Source organism: Heterodontus francisci, chromosome X (assembly GCF_036365525.1).
Source record: "Heterodontus francisci isolate sHetFra1 chromosome X, sHetFra1.hap1, whole genome shotgun sequence".
Taxonomy (NCBI): Eukaryota; Metazoa; Chordata; class Chondrichthyes; order Heterodontiformes; family Heterodontidae; genus Heterodontus; species Heterodontus francisci.
The window spans coordinates 10380594-10399781 of NC_090421.1; the positions used below are offsets into that span (position 1 = coordinate 10380594).

Consider the following 19188-nt stretch of genomic DNA (forward strand, 5'->3'; position numbering starts at 1 on the left):
TTAACATTAAAATGGGTTCACAATTATAAACCCAAGCTTGGTATCACCCAAACCTTGATTTACCTCATCTCCCCTTCTGTCCTACTCTTTTCAACCTTGGAGATGTCCTGTGTCGTGGCCTTTGGCCCTTTAGTTTCACATCAGGATCCAATTGATCCAAAACCTGGTCATGTAATTTTCTCATGAGTATCTGTTGAGTCCCAGCTTTGCACAACACGGTCCCCAATGTGCAACATAAATAAAATGGGGAGCAGGGGGAATCAGAAAATACATTGGACAGTAATGCCCACCAATGCCCATCCTTGATCTGCTATCCAGTACTTACACCGAACATGGTTGTCAGCACAGTAAAGCATGTCGGCTGCGTGAATGAACTGATATCCTGACCCTCGCATGCACAGCTCCAGCTCCGAGTAACCCAGCACAACCTTAGCCCTGGAAACCACAAAAAGAAACAGAAAAAGAGTTAATGTTCTCATAGAGTCATACAGCACAGAAACAGGCCCTTTGGCCCATCGTGTCTCTGCTGGCCATCAAGTACCTATCTACTCTAATGCCATTTTCCAGCACTTGGCCCGTAGCCTTGTATGCTATGGTGTTTCAAGTGCTCATCTAAATACTTCGTAAATGTTGTGAGGGTTCCTGCCTCTACCACCCCTTCAAGCAGTGTGATCCAGATTCCAACCAACCTCTGAGTGAAAAACTTTTTCCTCAAATCCCCTCTAAACCTCCTGCTCCTTACCTTAAATCTATGTCCCCTGGTTATTGACTCCTCCGCTAAGGGAAAAAGTTTCATCCTATCTAACCTATCAATGCCCCCTCATAATTTTGTATACCTCAATCATGTCCCCCCTCAGCCTTCTCTGCTCTAAGGAAAACAACCCTAGCCTATGCAGTCTCTCTTCATAGCTGAAATGCTCCAGCCCAGGCAACATCCTGGTGAATCTCCTCTGCACCCTCTCCAGTGCAATCACATCCTTCCTGTAGTGTGGTGACCAGAACTGTCCACAGTACACCAGCTGTGGAGTAACTAGCGTTTTATGCAGCTCCAACATAACCTCCTTGCTCTTATATTCTATGCCTTGGCTAATAAAGGCAAGTATCCCATATGCCTTCCTAATCACCTCATCTACCTGTGCTGCTGCCTTCAGTGATCTATGGACAAGTATTACCATCCATTGTATATTCCCTTGCCTTGTTAGTCCTCCCAAAATGCATCACCTCACACTTCTCAGGATTAAATTCCATTTGCCACTGCTCCGCCCATCTTACCAGCCCATCTATATCGTCCTGTAATCTAAGGCTTTCCTCCTCACTATTTACGACACCACCAATTTTCGTGTCATCTGCGAACTTACTGATCATACCTCCTATATTCACATCTAAATCGTTAATGTACACTACAAACAGCAAGGGTCCCAGTACCGTTGCCTGTGGTACACCACTGGTTACAGGCTTCCACACGCAAAAACAACACTCAACCCTCTGCCTCCTGCCACAAAGCCAATTTTGGATCCAATTTGCCAAATTGCCCTGGATCCTATGGGTTCTTACCTTCTTGACCAATCTCCCACGCGGGACCTTATCAAAAGCCTGACTGAAGTCCATGTAGACTACATCAACTGCTTTACCCTCATCTACACATCTAGTCACCTCCTCAAAAAATTCAATCAAGTTCTGTATCAATTACTTTTCTCACACAAATACCAGTCATGTCCTGCTACCAAAAGAGAACACGTGTGGGTTACTAAACATTAACAGAATCCAGTTTGTGGTTCATTTAAAGTTGTATTGAATACAGCTTTTCAAATTTAGCAATTTCCCCTTCAACTTTGTTTCCATTTTCCTCAGAATCTGCCAACATCCAGTTACATCTTATCCCTTTGCGAGAGCAAGACATTCTTTCTTAAATCGCCAGGGGACTGGGTTAACACAGCGGGTTAACACATTGTCTTTTCAGCTCTCGGTCCGAGGTTCAAATCCAGGCAAAGTCATGAGATGGAAACTTCTGTTCTCTGAATCACGTGAAAAGCAAACATGAGATAGGCTTCGCCCAGTTCCTAATGAACATACCAGTTGGCAACCTTACTCAGACAGGCCATCAGGATGGCTGGTGAGGGTAATGGAGATGGCACATTGATGCTTTGCTGAGACTAGGGTCAAGGTATATTGCTGGGAGTAAAAATAGGGGACTCTGAATTTTTCCAAGTATTACGCCATGGGGTGATTTATGCAGACACTGGCTGCAAAATCTGATAAAAAATAAAGTGTTCCATTCTCTAGGTGTGGCTATCCCTGACTTCTTCTTAGTATACATGAATATTAGTTGGCCCAGGAAAAGCAAAAAGTTTTCAGCTTTTACTTTCTGCAGCACCTCAGTTGTGCATACTGGCAGGCTGATCAAGGGCTGTCAACAGACGTGCCTGTGGCCTGGAGTAACCCACGCTCCATATCCGAGGTTAGTTTGGACTTGGCAGGTTTAAAGTTGAGGGAGGAAAAAGGGCCAAGAATGTAATAACGTAAAACAGTTTCTCGGGAGGTAGCTCCTTGAGTGGACCCGGCACAGCTAAACTCTTCTCACTCTTTATAGCTCAACAATATGCATATATGTTCAGGCATTCCAAAGTTAGGGTAGTACAGCTGATGAACAAGACAAAAAGCTGAGTCCAGGGGGAGGGGGAGGGGTAGGCGGTGGTGTAGTGGTATTGTCACTTGACTAGTAACCCAGAGACTCAGAGTATTTCTCTGGGTACATGGGTTCAAATCCCACCACAGAAAGTGGAATTTGAATTCAATTAATAAATCTGGAATTAAAACGCTAGTCTAATGATGGCCATGAAACCATTGTCGATTGTTGTAAAAACCCATCTGGTTCACTAATGTCCTTTAGGGAAGGAAATCTGCTGTCCTGACCTGGTCTGGCCTACATGTGACTCCAGACCCACAGCAATGTGGTTGACTCTTAACTGCCCTCTGAAATGGCCTAGCAAGCCACTCAGTTGGCAGCTCACTGCCACCTTCTCAAGGACAATTAGGGATGGGCAATAAATGCTGGCCTGGCCAGCGATGCCCACATCCCATGAATGAATAAAAAAACAAAATTCATCTTCCAGCAGCTCCTGAATGGGATCATTTAGCGAGAGATGGTATGCAGTGGAACATTCTAGAACGAGCTCATCAACTCTTCAGATGCCCTCACTTCTGTGGCTATCTGTAAAATCAGTTTGTCCCCAACAAAGGACAATGTAAGCCACCCCCATAAAAACACCAATATAGCAGGCCAATAAAGGGACCTCCTAAGATCTACAGTGGTACCTACTTTGCGTCACAGGCAACAGGTGAGAAGTCAAGCTTGTGTTTAGTCTGAAACAGAGCACTTCTGGTCCTGATTTCAAGGATTGAAGGCTCCTGGAGAGGAGTTGCAATGGCAAAGAGTGCCAGCTGTGGAGGGTGGAGGGAGCCATCTTCTGCCCGCTTGTTCTGTCCATGGAGGTACTTCAGTCTGCCTTCAACATTTAGAGCCTAAACGCATCAATTAGAAAATGAAACAATAGCTTCAAATTAAAGCAGCTCTAGTTCAAAAGGGGAAAGGGACAATATTAAGTAACTCTAGTGGTGGAGTACTGGGCCATCCCATATTGGCCCGCATGTCAGTGGTAGTTCTGTTCCATCACAGCTCTGCCCAAGTGATAATTGGCCCGTAAAGACTTAACAAGCAAAAATAAGCTCCCTTCCTAACTTTGTTAATTGACCCATTTTATGGCAGGGGATAAACCTGAAACACATTGCACCACTTCCCACTGGCATCACATCAATTTGAATTCTACTTTTTTGTTGAGTTAAAGATGACGGAAAAATTGGCTCCCAAGTGACTTCCATCGGCCAAATGCTGCTGTCGGCCTCAAGTAGTGACATTCTGACAGGTTATGCATGTACAATGTGACATGAAACCAGAGCTATAATGGGTGAATTAATTTAACTTAATTGATTTTTTAATTAATTTAATTGAGGTGTATAAAATTATGAGGGGCCTCGATAGAGAGGATATGAAGGACCTATTTCCCTTAGCAGAGAGGTCAATAGCCAGGGAGTATAGATTTAAAGTAATTTGTAGAAGGATTAGAGGGGATTGGAGTAATTTTTATTCACCCAGAGAGTGGTGGGGATCTGGAATTCACTGCCTGAAAGGGTGGTAGAGGCAGAAACCCTCATAACATTTAAAAAGACGCTTGGATCGTGCTGTAACCTACAGGGCTATGAACCAAGAGTTGGAAAGCGGGATTAGGCTTTTTTGGCTGGCACTGACACAATGGGCCGAATGGCCTCCTTCTATTACTTTTTAATGAAGGCAATGATCCTGTGTGTACTCTACCTCTTGAATATGTCATTCTAGCATAGAGTACTCATTTATTTTTTTGCCAAGGGATCTAATTCTAAGATCACGGGCAAACATAAAGAGTGTCACACCTGAAGCATGGGCATACACAGAGTGTCATACCTGACTGCAACAGCCTGCAAAAGAATGAACCTGCTCGACCTCTTATGAATAGTAGTCAAAGCAACTGCACAGGAGCAGACCACGTGCCAGCAGTTTAGTCATCCGACTGATTCTCTTTGCATCGAAGTAGAACATTTTCTTTCTCCAAAGACTTGCTTTTAAGTTTGGCCACAACAAAAAAAGTGGTCAAAATTGTGGGTCACAGTGAGACAAGCAGAGGGAGCAAAAACGCAACAGGAAATAAAGGGACTGGCTTGAATTTTGCCAAGGAACATACCAGAGGTTCATAAGGGGCACAAGTTGCTTCATGAGCTGTATGAGGAGTGTCAACATAACCTGCACACCTCTCAATGTTTTGATAGCTTTTTTAGATGTAGCACTGTTGAAATATTTCTTACCACATAGCCAGAGGGGCTATTGAGGAGAGAGCGCATTTTGCACACAAAGTTCCTTTCCAGGAAAGAGGAGTTCTCTGGTGGGAGTTGCTGTGGAATATACCTGGCAACGACATCACAATTTCTGCCACTACCTGTATATAAGAACACACAAAACATCTTAAATTACTGTTTAAAGGAGGAACTTTACAGTCTTTTGAGGTCAATGCTTGGGCAGAAACGATGGGCTGAATCTTGTTGAGCTCCCAACATCGGGGTCTGTGGCGGGGTGGCTTAAGATTGGAGTGGCCCACCATGGAGCCCAACGTCATGATTGCCGAACCGATCTTTCCAGTGGCAGCGAGGCTCCATGGAGGTCCCCTTGCCACTCGGCAACGGGACCCAACTTGAAACATTGAAATCAAGGACATGAATACATGAACATATCATTCCCCACAATCTTACCGCCGTCTGCGATCTTCTGTGCGACGGCTGGCACTCATGCGCCTTCACTTGCCCGATCAGAGAAAGCTGGCGCTGCCGAGGTGGGAACTTAGGATTTTTAGTGTACTGGGTGGGGCAGGGGGAGAAATGGGGTCAACTCTGCACTTCTAATGTGGGGCAGGGAGCAGTGACCTCTGCACTTTGTACAGTTGTGGGGGGCGTGGGGAGAGGTCAACTGTTCAATTTAAGTGTTTTGAGGGGGAGAACGGGGCTACCATTTATTTTCTGTGTATTGTGGAGGGGTGGGGGGGGGGGGGTGGTTGGTGAGGGACAGGTCACACATTTATGTACAGTGTAGTTGGGAAGGGGGGATCCGGAGTTGGACTTTTTTCTCTCTGGGGAGGTCTAGCAGCCCTTTAAAAATGGCGGCACGGATTTTGGGAGGGGAGGGGAGGGGGGGGGGGGGTGGGGGCGGACCGCCATTCTTGACGGCAGGAGAATAAAATTCAGCACAATGAATTCATCGGTACGGCAGTTACTTGTGACCGGAAGGCCGCAGTGGTGGAGCACTTTGCTGTAGAGGGGGTAAGGTTGTGCAGGTTCGCTCCCTCCTGGTTCCCCGAGTGCCACATGTACCTCGGGAACAAATTTTTAAATTGTGCCCGTTTTCCTGGCTCTCATTTTACAGAACTTTATCTCGTGTATTAGCAATACACGAGAGGGAAAACAACCTGCTTTCTGGGGCACAGCCTTCAGCCATGTCAGCTCCATACTCTGGAATCCTCTCCCCTAAACGCTCCACCTTATTACCACCTCCTCGACTTTCAGTCATGACACTCACTGCCACAAGGAGTAGTTGAGGCGAATTGTATAGATGCATTTAAGGGGAAGCTCGATAAACATATGAGGGAGAAAGGAATCAAAGGGTTGACTGATAGGGTGAGATGAAGTAGGATGGGAGGAGGCTCATGTTTGTGTTTCTGCTGCACATGGACCAGTTGGACTGAATAGCTTATTTCTGTGCTGTAAATTCTATGTTAGCCTACGTAATTCCTGGAAACCTTCCCGTTCAACTCTGCCTTCAGTCACCTCCCTGAACTCTGCTGATAATGCTCTGCACCTGCTTGCCACCACTATGAAGCACCGTTGGACATTATCAGGTAAAAAGACATATGCAAGTGCAAGTTGTTATTCTTGTGGAAAAACCTCAGGCAAAAATGTAAAGAAAGAAGATCACCGTACATTGATATTTTGCAACAAGATTCAGTTGAAGTTTGTAACAAACGCCCAAGGCAGGATCAAATAAATCAGCAGGAGCTTGGAAAGATCACATAAATCAGGTACGGGATATTGTAGTGAGAGTCTCAGCAAGGAGCAAGATGATGATAACTTGTATTTATGTTGCGCTTGTAAAAACTCATCGCAGAGTCCTTTATAGGAGAAAACTTAGGGGAAGGAGTCAAAAGGTCAAAGGGTTTTTAAGGAGGCTTCTAAAAGGCAGTGAGGGAGGTAGCAAAACAAGGGGCTTTGGGAAGAATTACAAAAGTACAGTATTAACAGAATGGTTGCCGCCCCCCCCCACAATGCTAGAACAAAAGGAGCAGCAATCGAGACACAGGTAATCGTAGGGTGTGACTGTGATTTCTTTTGGCATAATCACTCAGAGTGGCCATTGAAGGATTTGATCTTAATGATGAGGATCTTAAGTCGATTTTCTTGGCCACAGTGGAGTCTGATGGAGTTGGGCCAGAGGCACATCAATGATGGTAAGTGGTGAAAAGAATGGCTTTAGTTTCACTGGACAATAAGCTGAAAGAAATTGCAGGATGAGATGGCATTGGTGGCACGTGTCTCCAGAGAACTGAAAGATCGCAGCATGATTGATGTACAATTACAGGGGCCAAAACAAACAGCTTAATACCTTGGTTAAAGTAGACAAAGCTATTTCATACAAATGACACATCTGTCAGTGAGAACACAGCATGATCTCAACTCATAGGAATTAAAAAGGAAAATTCGTCCTGATGCAAATTTTAAGTATCCATTTCGCTCATTTAAAATTACTTCCTCTCTTTCTACTTTCCTATTACTCAACGATGGATGTAAATCAATCTCTGAATAGGATCTGCCGCAACTCAAGTAAGAGGTGGAACCTAAAGCTGTTGAGATACACCTTCATATTCATGGTACAAGGTCACAGCAAGTGCGGTGGAGGGAGGGCTAAGATGCCAAGCAGCTCAATAACCCAAGGGTTGAAAATACAATCAGAGATGCCAGACAACAAAAAGCTTAGGGCCGAAACTAAGTCAATGTTTGGGGGCATGCTTGTTGAATCGGGTATCCGAGTGCACCATCCATAAGAGAGCAGTTCTGCTGATGTACGCTCAACCGAAAATGGGAGGCCTCACAAATCAGGATGGTAACCATTCTGCTTCATGGAGGAGGAATGAGAGCCACAGGGAATGCCTACTGGTTGGCTGTCCCACCCTGCAGAGAAAGGGAAGTACTTTCTGTTGTGTGATTGTGCAAGGGTTTCAATTATCCATTCAGAGAGATATGAAGATACCCCATGATATCCTAGAGAATAAATGAGTAACTCAGGAACAGTCACACCATCTCCCAGAGGAAAGACCTTCACCTAAGGCAAGCAACCCTCCATCCTGTGTCTTGCCCAGTCCGTCACTCGTATGGTCAACCATAGAGACATAACCATAACCTTTAGTATGACCTTCAGTTACAAGCTCATTATTTTGCCAGCACCACTGGGGTTCTTGGGTTTGCAATTTTTGTACTTTAAGAACAGAGCTCGATTTTACCCTGTCCCAAAAATGTGTCTCAGTCTCAACTTCAGAAGAGCTCCTCCTACTGCATTAGTGTGACATTATTGGCAATTTGCACACCAGCCATCCTGTGTATGAGGTTAACGATTTGAGTTCAGATTCGGGGCAGTTTTCTGCTGTAGGCCCATGTAGGAGATGGATCAAAACAGCACAAATTCATTTTATGTACAACCTTTACAGCCAGCAAAGGAAATTTTCATCCCACCATTCCGAACTAATTTATCGCCAGATGCAAAAGGTGTATAACCCAATACATCATTCAATCTCCATTGGTTTTCATCACTGCTTTCAGAAATGAGAAACAAGGAGGTAAGTATTGAGAGATTTCCCGTAATCCATCTCCCAACCTCTATGGTATCAAGAGCAACAAATACCAACCCTCTCTTGTGATGCATCAACTTACCAGATCCTGACTGTACCGTGTTGGAGAGTGGTAATGGGTCTAGTGCCCAATGCAACTGACGCTGAAATACATCGCGATCTTCAGGATGAATCAGTTCAAAGACAGGCTGGTGCATGACAGCAGTCTACAATATAGAGGGGAGAACAGTCATCAGGGTTAACAAGATAAATGAAAGGGGACAGAGAGAGAGAGAGAGAGAGAGAGAAGATAAAAGGGGAGGGGCAAAAAAAAGAGTTGAAAAAAAAGAAAAACATCAGAGAGGAATTTTCCAGGGTATTTCTTTTTCCTCGTCAGCCCTGGATTTTTCACTGTTTTATTATCTCTCCCAGGAGATTACATGGCTGCAGGGGGTGGGTGGGGGAAGAACTGTTTTGTCATTGCAACGTAAGAACTAGGGAACCAGCACACAGAGTTCAAAAAGAAAGCCCATCAACATCGCGTTACCACAGCCCAAAATTTGGTACCACATTGCAGGAATGACCACCCAAACCCAATGTACTATGGGTGCCCACAGGAGCCAAACATTTAAGTTTTAACTCTACATTATCTACCAGAATACAGGATATTCAAACCAACATAAATTGTTTAAGGGACAGTTTATTTTCATTATGAGGGACAACACAAGGTGTGAAGAAACCAGAACCAGCCAACCGTTAGTAGGCACAAACCGAGTTATGTAGAGGCCTGTTCGGCCTTCAGATTTCCAGGGTTGCTCAAGCCTACGAGACATCAAGCCATCTCAATTCTTGCAGCATTAACCTCAAGAGCATATCATCACCTGGGCCTAACACTTGGTGGAAGAACCATGCGTGAGATCACAAAACTCATGCATTCCTGTCACAGGATCATCGTCTCACATAGAATGACAGGCCCATTTGCCATCGGATAATGCAGCACAGAAACGAGATGGGATACGTGCAGTATGGAGATGCTTTGTTTTGCACAGGTGTACAAGGATCCTGTCATTTTAAAAAATGTATCCACCCAAAAATAATTTTCAAACTGGAACACATTTCCAGAAATCCCGCTGCAAGAGAATTACTTGATGCAAGTGAAAATGGATAATATGTTTCAGCCTTTCTCCAGGTGGTCTGCTTTTGCACCTTTGGCATATCATCATAGCAATCAACCGGAGATCCAATTAAATGTATAGCACTGTGGCATATTCAAATGTTAGTACTGTGCTCAGACTCACAGTAATGCCCTGTATGTCCCCCTATCAGCTGTGCGGTGAAGCTACTATCTCCAGGTAAAGTTAAAGCAGCAAGCACAAAAGATTAAAACAGCCTTTCACGACTCCCAAAGCACTTTGAAAGTGCAGTCACTGTTGTACTGTAGAAAACGTGGCAGTCAAGTTGCACACAGGAAGGTCCCACTGACGGCAATGAAATAAATGAGCAGATAATCTGTTTTAGTGATGTTGATTGAGGGATAAATATTGGCCAGGACACCGGGGAGAACTCCCCTGCTCTTCTTCGAAACACTGCTACGGGATCTTTTACATCCACCCGAGAGGGCAGACAGGGCCTCGATTTAATGTCTCATCCAAAAGACTGCACCGCCGATGGTGCAATGCTCCCTCAGTACAGCACTGGAGTGCCAGCCTAGATAACAGGCTCAAGTATCTGGACTGGGGTTTGATCCCACAACCTTGGGACTCAGAGGAGAGAGTGCTACCAAATGAGACAAGGCTGACACCTAAAACGGATTCAGCTCCAAAGCACTCATTGCTTCCTTATGCTTGCTCGACAGTTTTAAAAGCAAAGAATGAGCATCTTGCAACAGGCATTGTGACAATCTTACCCTTCCTTTTTGAGACACTTTATAGACTTGCCAAATTTAGTGGTGGGAATGCAGTTCATTTTAAGGACTCAGGGTCTTGCGCTATAGAAGATGTGATAGAGTTTTCACTTAAGTGTCATCTGAACCCCTTGACATACGACTGCCTTTCACATTCTTCTCTATGCACCCACTGGATCATTATGAACTTGTCATTTTAAAACCTACTGTAAAAAATATGCAGTGGAAAGTAAGTGAAAATATAAACAACATGGTATAAAAACAGAAAGTGCTGAAAATACTCAGAAAAACAGAGTTCACATTTCAGGTCTGTGTGACCTTTCATCAGAACTGGAGGAAAGGTCACAAAGCTGAAACGTTAACTCTGTTGCTCTCTCCACAGATGCTGCCCAACCTGCTGAGTATTTCCAGCACTTTCTGTTTTTAGTTCAGATTTCCAGCATCCGCAGTACTTTGCTTTTATACGCAATATGGTGATTGATACCCCATTAAATATGAACCATTGATGACTCATGACAGGAGGTGGCAACTCTAATGGGGGGGGGGGGGGTCATTCCAACTTTGCCACCTGGGCAGCAGTGTGGCAAAGTGGATTGCCCGCCCATTAAAGAACTCATCCAACTTTTATCCCATTGAAATTAATCCGCTCCGCAGGCAATGCCTTCCGCCCGTTTACTGCGCAAGGTGAAAATTCCCCCAATGCGTTACTCATGACTGATGTGGTTAGACGCTGATCCCCTCACCTGCCCCAGTACTGACCTGGTGGAATCCTATGTATTCCTGTACGGTGGGAGATGTGTAGAAGATGTCACCTTCTGCAGTCACTACCAGAACAAATCCGTTCAGTGCCTGGAAACGCAAAGATATTGAATCCTTTAGAGCAGCAGATCTGTCAAGCGATTATTTAATTCACAGTGCTTGCCTTATATTCTTGTTTTCTTCAGGGATCTATTGAAGAGGCAGAACGCTTGCCAGAAAGAGCGTTCCTTTAGCAAACAAGGAAATGGTCTTCCCCGCACTGTAAATGCGGCTCATCCTCCTCACACACGTGAATATGCAATCAAAATAGCAGCAATCGCAGGTCAGGGTCCCATTAAGAAAGCAAAAGTTTGCATTTATATTGCACCTTGCACATCCGTAGGGCAGCCAATAAATTATTTTTGCCGTGTAATCACTGTGGTCATGCAGGCAAACGCTGCAGCCAACTTGCAGCTAACAAGATCCCACAAACAGCAATTGAGAAAAATGGCTGATCAATCCGTTATTTGGTGGTGTTGGTTGAGGGAGGAATGTTGGCCAGGAAACTAGGGAGGACTTGGTACCCTTCTTTCAATACTGCCATGGCATCTTTTACGTGCACCTGAGAGAGTAGATGGGACCTCGGTTTAACATCTCACTCAAAAGACCTCTAACAGTTCAGCACTCCCTCAGTACTGCACTGGAGTGTCAGCCTGGATTATGTGCTCTGGAATGGGGCTTAAACCCAAAGCCTTTTTTTTTTGCTCATATTAGCTCCCTGGCACCCACCCCCTCCCTCCAGCTGAGGTGTCCCAATATATGCCTGAAGAAATAAAAGCTACATCAGTAAATACCCAAAATTTCATTTACCTGTAGTAGCAGTTCTCCTTCCGACAGCACTGTATTGCCAAGGTTTGGAAGCCACCTGTCCGCTCCGGCATTGCCAGGCTGCTCTGCAGACGGACATCTCTTCCTTTGTCCCAGAGTAGCTGCAAGGCAACCACAAGCACAACACTTGGTGAGCACTGCTTGGAAAGTAAGGATGAAAAGGCTTTATCTTCAAGTACAGGGTAAGGAGAAAATCCTCATTTAGTAAAGGCCCCATCCTTCGGGCAACATAATTACCCTAATAACCTGCCGCAGATCAAGGACTACATTTATTGCCTATTTAATCGATGGGTCAAAAGTCTAGTCCCAAGTGTTACCTTAGTAACAGGAGTTACACAGGGCAGTCAATTTGGGGGTTCTCATAATAATTCATTTGAGAAAGGAGGAGTGCAGAGTTCTGAAAGAGTAGTAGCACTAGAGGAGGTTATAGAGATAAGGTGGGGGTGAGAACAGGATCAGACTCTGTTGTGATGCCACCCACGGTCAGATAGATCGCACATAGGTCACACACGAGCAACTATCATTTGGGTGAGATACCAGAACACTGAATCAAAAGCCAGCACCTTCGGGAGAGGAGAACATTTTAGGGAAAAGGGAGCCAATATTCATTTATCTGATATCAAGAGGATAACAGCAGCCGTGTTAACAGTGTAAATAAGTGTACATTACCCATATGATTGACATGATGTGCACACCAGTATTAACGTTTAAAGGCCACTTAATGTCTTTACTATGACTTTCCAAGCAGAGCTATTTTAGCCAAATGGGTTGCTGCTGTCTTGAAACTAATATCAACTGGAAAATCTGGGCTAACGTCCCCTTTAAATCTGGACATTTGTACGTGTAGTGCAAACAGGATTTAATGGGAAAAAAAGTGATAAGTTTTACGTTTCAGCTAGACTGTAATGGCCCTCAGCAATTTCCCATGTAGAACGCACCAAAACAATAATAACTGTTTCCAGGTTGAAATCTATAAACAACATGATCAGTCCCAGATGCCACTTTCCATGTCTATTCTTGGGGCAGGAGTGCAAGGGGGAAAGGGAAAGGACACATTCCCTTTAGTCCTTCTCAAGGACACTGATTCACATTGAGAAAGACTGGAGATAGAATGAAAAGCATAGGGTTTTATAGTATGAGCTGAAAGTACCAAATAGAGATTTGCTGTTTCTTTACTCAGAGAGACTGAGCACTCAGAAGCAACCAAAGAGAAAAGGATCTGAAGGGAGTCTGATGAAGAAATGCACAGCAACTTCAGGAACCATTAATTCATGTCCAAAGAAAATTCTAGGAGTACAATATTAGATTTCATTGAGGACCCCCTCCTTCCCCAAGACTACAGGTTAGAGTAAATAACCTAAAATGTTCCTGGGATAAATTACAATCTAGCCCAGCCGAAATCAGGGTAGTGTTCCAATTGGTCTTCTCGTCAGAGATGGAGTACAATACTGGCCAGGAGACAGTCTTTGAATTCTGATTAAAATATGTTGTGGGAGAGGCATATTTTGCCCCTCCACTGATGGCAATGTCATCTACGCCCTAGAGTCTGGAATTCCCTCCCTAGACCTCTTGGTCCCTCCACTCTCTCAAGATTTTCCTTAAAATCCATCGCTTTGAATCACAGCTCCCAATCGCTCCTTTGGCTAATAACACTTCTGTGTATCACCTTAGGGTTGGGGGGTGTTTTCCTTGCATTAACAGCACTACATAAATGCAAGATGGTGTAGCTGAGGGGGTTTATGAGATTTTTGTATCGTATGAGACTGTTATTGAGTGAGCTATGCTTAAAGAGAATCCATTTTCTGTTGATGGGGTGGTTTCGAGAACATGTAGGGTATATCAGAAAATGTTACAGTCAGTAGGTATGTGGCCTGATTGTATGCATCCCCCTATATGTTAAGGAACACACTAGTTTGGCCAAGAATACAGCATAACTGTTTATCTCTTTCATTCATGCATAGTTGTCAACAGTTGGTGTGAAAAATAATATAGCAACAGTAGCAAACAATTTTTTTCAATGGACCAAGATACTTTCCATTCAATCACACTGCATAGAATTTCAATGGACCAAGAATTTGAAAGACTTCTCAATTTTTTGGGTTGGGAATATTGCCAGCAAAATACTATTAGGTGACAAAAAAGATCAATCAAGCATTAATTTGTTCTCAGGCACTTGTTTCTTACATTAGGTACCCACTTCTGACACAAAACTCAATCATCAGATTGTTTACAATGTCCTGCAATGTCATTATGTGCCCCTGAGTTTGGTGTCAGATATCTCCCTATTGTACATACTTGAGTGTGCGCACAAACAGATATGAATGTAAAGTTTTTAGGATCAATACTCAAGAGAGGAGAAGTAGCACCCAACAGCTTCCTGGTGACGTACACAAGATGGTGACTATGGTGCACTGGTAACCTCAAAACCCAGAGCATTCAATAGATTTCATTGCCACATTAAAAGGAACATTTGCTTTGAAATATTACACAGAATTTACAGCACAGAAACAGGCCACTAGGCCCAACTGGTCCACGTCAGTGTTTATGCTCCACACAAGCCTCCTCCCACCTTATGTCATCGCACCCTATCAACATAGCCATCTATTCCTTTCTCCCTCATGTGTTTATCTAGCTTCCCCTGAAAGGCATCTATACTATTCACCTCAACCACTTCCTGTAGTAGCAAGTTCCACATTCTTCCACAAATATTTCATCACCAGTAAGAGGAAGCTGTATGGAACGCCACGACCATCTATAACTTGATTATTAGCTGGAACTGCTAGGAGAAAGAAACCACTTACCAGTGCACTAACCTGCTTGTGTGACAAAAGCCCCCGAGACTTGTCAACAAAGATACATTTTATGGCCCCTTTGTTATCTAAACCTAGCTCAGTTGGTAGCACTTACACTTCTGGCTCAGAGGCTACGTGCCTCACACCAAGACAGGCACCATCCTCTGTATAAGCCATTAGACCAAGGTCCTGTCTGCCTGTTCTGGTGGATGTTAAAGATCCCTCGCCACTAATCAAAGGACAACAGGATGTTTTGTGCTGCTTGGCCAATATTCTGCCCTCAACGTCACACGGGAAAAAAAAATACAGATGAGCTGGTCATTCATCTGACTGCTGTTTGTGGAGTGTTGCTGGCACAGAATGGTTACTGCATTTGTTTACACTAGTGCACTTAAAAAGTAATTCATTGTATAGAACACTTGGATGTTTCAGCAGGATAAGAAACAACGTAAATACAAGAATTTACCATCGAACCTTTTCTCTGTTAAAACTCTACCTCATGTACCAAAGCAGTTTGTCCTCACCCCTTCTTTCCATTCAGAAGGGGAAAGAAGAGCATAAGGTTTGGATTATACTACACAATGGAAGTATTACTTTATTACCTACCATTATTTGGTCTAGCCTTGCCCCACTGAGGAGCGACATGTGTCTGATGCAGAGCTAAATAAACTCGGATTGATTAATTATTGTAGCTCTAACTAGGGAAGCTCTAAAAATTTATTGTGCCACATTTCTTCTCTTATACACATGGAAGTCTGCCAGAAACTCAAAGGTCAGTCATACTTATTTGGGAGAAGGGTGCAAAATGGCACTTGGCATCACTGAATAAACAGCATTGGGAGGAGCTCAGAACACAACAGCATAGAATACTGCCAAGCACACCTCACCCCCAACCCAAGAGCACCCTTCACTCTGCCAATGTTGTGATATTTCCAATGAATTGTATTCCCTTGAGTGTTGAAGATGAAGGGGGTGATCTAATTGAGGTGTTCAAGATGATTGAAGGATTTAATAGTTTCTCTCAATCTACTCTATTTCCTCTGGTGGGAGAGTCCAGAACAAGGAAGCATAACCTTAAAATTAGAGCTAGGCTGTTCAGGGGTAATGTCAGGAAACACATCTGCAGTTAAAGGATAGTGGAAATCTGGAACTCTGTCCCCCCTCCAACAGGCTGCTGAAGCTGGGGATCAATTGAAAATTTCAAGACTGAGATTGATAGTTTCTCGTTAGGTAAGGGTATGAAGTGTTACGGAACCATGTGGGTAAATGGAGCTGAATGACCTACACCTATTCCTGTTACCACGTTGAGCCATTTTGCCTAACTGTAATTATTTACTTCCTTTACCCTTAGCAATTGCTTGGCCTCAACTGGGCAACTGTCTAGGGCAGTAAAGTTGAAATCAGGAGCTGTTTCCCAATCTGAAAGCAGTCTTAGGGGCTTGGTAATTAAAGGAGATAGTGGATCAGCATCACATAGAATGGAAGTGCCAGATACAGTCACACCTCCAAGTCCAACTGTGACGGTCGTGGCCTTTGGAATCTTTTACATGAAGGAAGCAGACGAGGGAGAGTTGAACCTCGAGGCACTTGAAAAATAGTGGCAACAACTTCCTTAGTGCGTTTTTAAAAAAATCATTCACAGGATGTAGGCGTCGCTGACAAGGCCAGCATTTATTGCCCATCCCTAGGTTCTGTTTTCTTTTCATCCAAGAGAGTCTGTTTACCTTTGGGGGATTGGTGAATTGCAGATGGTAACGCGGGGGCAGATGTGTGGGATTAAACAGAATCCCAGCTTCTTATGTTCCCCATTCACAGCCCTAGGGGCCGATGCTGGCAAGTGCAACTTGGGCAGGGGCGAGGTGGGCCGCAGTGACTGGCATGGCAAAGGTGAGTCGTGGACACGCCCACATTGTGTTTGAGTGTGTGTTACAGTTATGTTGGCAATGCTCAGGAGTCTTTCTCTATAAATAGACAGGTCTAATTTGATCCCTGGAGTTGCATTGCATGCCACGACCTTGTTGGGAGAAGCAGGGATGTGTTTTTCTCGCGGCAAGCACAAGTCTTTCATATTGTGCCAGCATTGATTCAGGCTGCAAGGACGATCAGTAATTAAATGAGATATTATTACTGCAGCCCTTTTGAGCATTCTGCTCAATGATGTACACGTAGTGTGTTGGACAATCACAAGCTTCAGTTGTTGGGAACCCCAGGAATTTCACTGCTAATTCCTGCATGCACATACAGGCATATTTGTGTGTGTTGGGATAGGGAGGAAGAGGGTGTGGGGGTGTGCAGAACCTTGTGAAATTGTTGAAATCATGAAACTGGGGATCGCATCTCTCATAGTTCAAAAGCAGTTTTAGGGGAGCTATGAGATCCATCATCTTGGGTTCCTGCCCTATCCCTCATCATCCCCATGTGACAGGTCCTATATTTATGTTTTGGGGGGTTGTGGGGGGCAGGGGGAGAAGGGCAAATAATTATCGTAATTGCTATTGGGGGGAGGGTGGGAAATGGGCATTAGAAATTTTTTTTTTTGCGGTTTAGGACTTAAAATTTTTTAAATTGGACGGCAGGGCTGGCTGCCCGTTAAAAATGGCGCCGGCGCCTGCGCACAGGCAGCTGACGCCATTGCAGGCGATGGACAGCTCGCCCCCTCCACGAGATTGGGGGGGGGGGGGGGTGGTGGGGGGCTGCCTTGGCTATTTAAATGAACCACCGCACTTAAAATCGCGGTGGCTCTTTGGCGTGTGGCCCGCATGGGTGGGCCGCCATTTTTTGAGCTTGCCGCTGAAATCGGCAGCGGGTTTTTAAAATCCAGTCCTAAAAGTGTGAATGTTCAATTAATGGAGTGATTTGTCCATGCAACTGTTAGTCAGTACAGTAATGCAACAATGCAACCTATTTTTTGCAAGTCATGAATAATCACAGTAGAGTCGACGCAGTCTCAACCATTAGGGTCTGGAAGGTGGGGCACACGTTAGCGAACACAGATAGGTAGGTAGCAGGTCTTCTTGGATTGCATGCTACAGATAGACATCTAGCTACTACAAGTGTATTCCAGTATCCTGTCAAAGTTGCCAGATTTAAATATGAATATTATGGTGAAGTATAAGCACACAAAACATATACTGACATGAAAACGTAATACAGATCCATGTAGAAAATGCTGCATCGGCAAAGAGAAATGTCAGCAAGGATGCAAGTACTGGAAGTGAAAGTAGAAAGTTTATGCAACTTACATCATAGAAATAATAAAGATCCAACTAGTGCTACTGAGGCTTTGAAGTCCAAACTCCAAGATGCGCTCGTGATCAACTTCAATGTATTTGGAAAAATGGTTACAGCCAACAATGAGGGAGGGATTCCACAGAGATGCCATTTCCTTCCAGTAGTGACATGGACAAAGTGGCACAGGGATAGCCAGTTGGCACTCATATCAAAAGCAATTTGGTGCCATTGCGTAGACCTGTCCAAATGCTACCTTTGAAGTACTCAGCACACAGAAACTCCCGCAAAGGGGTGCAATGGTGCATGTCTACTAGAGCAAGTCACAGATGCAGACAGTCCTTCCAACTCGATAGGCAACTGGGGTTCCCACATTGATAGGATGTGCACATGCATGGATGGCAGACTGAGGATGGGAATCGGGCTGGACAGTGATCTTCTTTGCAGTAGGATTGCCCACTGGAGTTCTCTGCCAAGGCTCAAATGTTACTATTAGTCACGAGCGCCAGGCACTGGATGGCGACTGCCAGCTGTGGAACCATCACCCCTGTACAAACCATATGCCAGGAAAGAAGTCAGTCGCTGGAATTTTACATCAGGCCGGAGGCCCTGCCCACTGGCAGAAAAGGTCGGGGGTGAGCCCCCCTCCAGCGGACCTGGAAGCCATGCCATTATTTTATGTGGCCCGGGCCCTTAATTGGCCTCAGGCAGAACTTCCGCCCCTCTGAGGCAGGAGGTCCCACCTCCAAGAGCTGCCGGCCAATCAGCGAGCCAGCAGCACTTCAGTCCTGGCAGCGCCACCGGGAGCGGTGCCACTGCTGGGACTGCACCCAGCCAGGACTGGCAACATGGACGAGGCCTGGGAATGCAGGTAAGTGTATTGGGCCTTGCTGGGGACAATGGGCTGGGCCCCAGCAAGGCAAGGGGGGGTGGTGGGTGCTATAGTGGGGATGGCTTGTGCCTCGGGGGGAGGGGGGGGGGCGGGTCCCTTCATCGGGCCTAGGGTGCATTCACAGCCTGCAAGGAGGCTGCCAGGTTTTATTGGGCGGCCTTCTGAGCTAGCGAACTGCCCGTCCAGCGCTGGTAATACACCAGCAGCGGTGAGAGGAGGCCCTTAAATGGCAATTAATTGGCCTGGGGCAGGTGGGCCATTTGTCACCTCTGCTGCCGCTTGTCAAATTGT

General features: G+C 45.0%; 1 protein-coding gene across 1 annotated transcript in view; it reads right to left on the reverse strand.

Annotated features, from left to right (window-relative positions):
* Positions 1 to 19188, reverse strand: part of LOC137358652 (aryl hydrocarbon receptor-like) — an 89279-nt gene that overhangs the window by 26413 nt on the left and 43678 nt on the right. Inside the window, exons 3-9 of the mRNA XM_068024796.1 lie at positions 11968 to 12086; positions 11119 to 11208; positions 8560 to 8683; positions 4897 to 5027; positions 3320 to 3522; positions 272 to 435; positions 64 to 127 (exon numbers count right to left, since the gene is read on the reverse strand). Coding sequence (XP_067880897.1) covers positions 64 to 127; positions 272 to 435; positions 3320 to 3522; positions 4897 to 5027; positions 8560 to 8683; positions 11119 to 11208; positions 11968 to 12086 — 895 coding nt within the window. The remainder of the gene's footprint in view (positions 1 to 63; positions 128 to 271; positions 436 to 3319; positions 3523 to 4896; positions 5028 to 8559; positions 8684 to 11118; positions 11209 to 11967; positions 12087 to 19188) is intronic.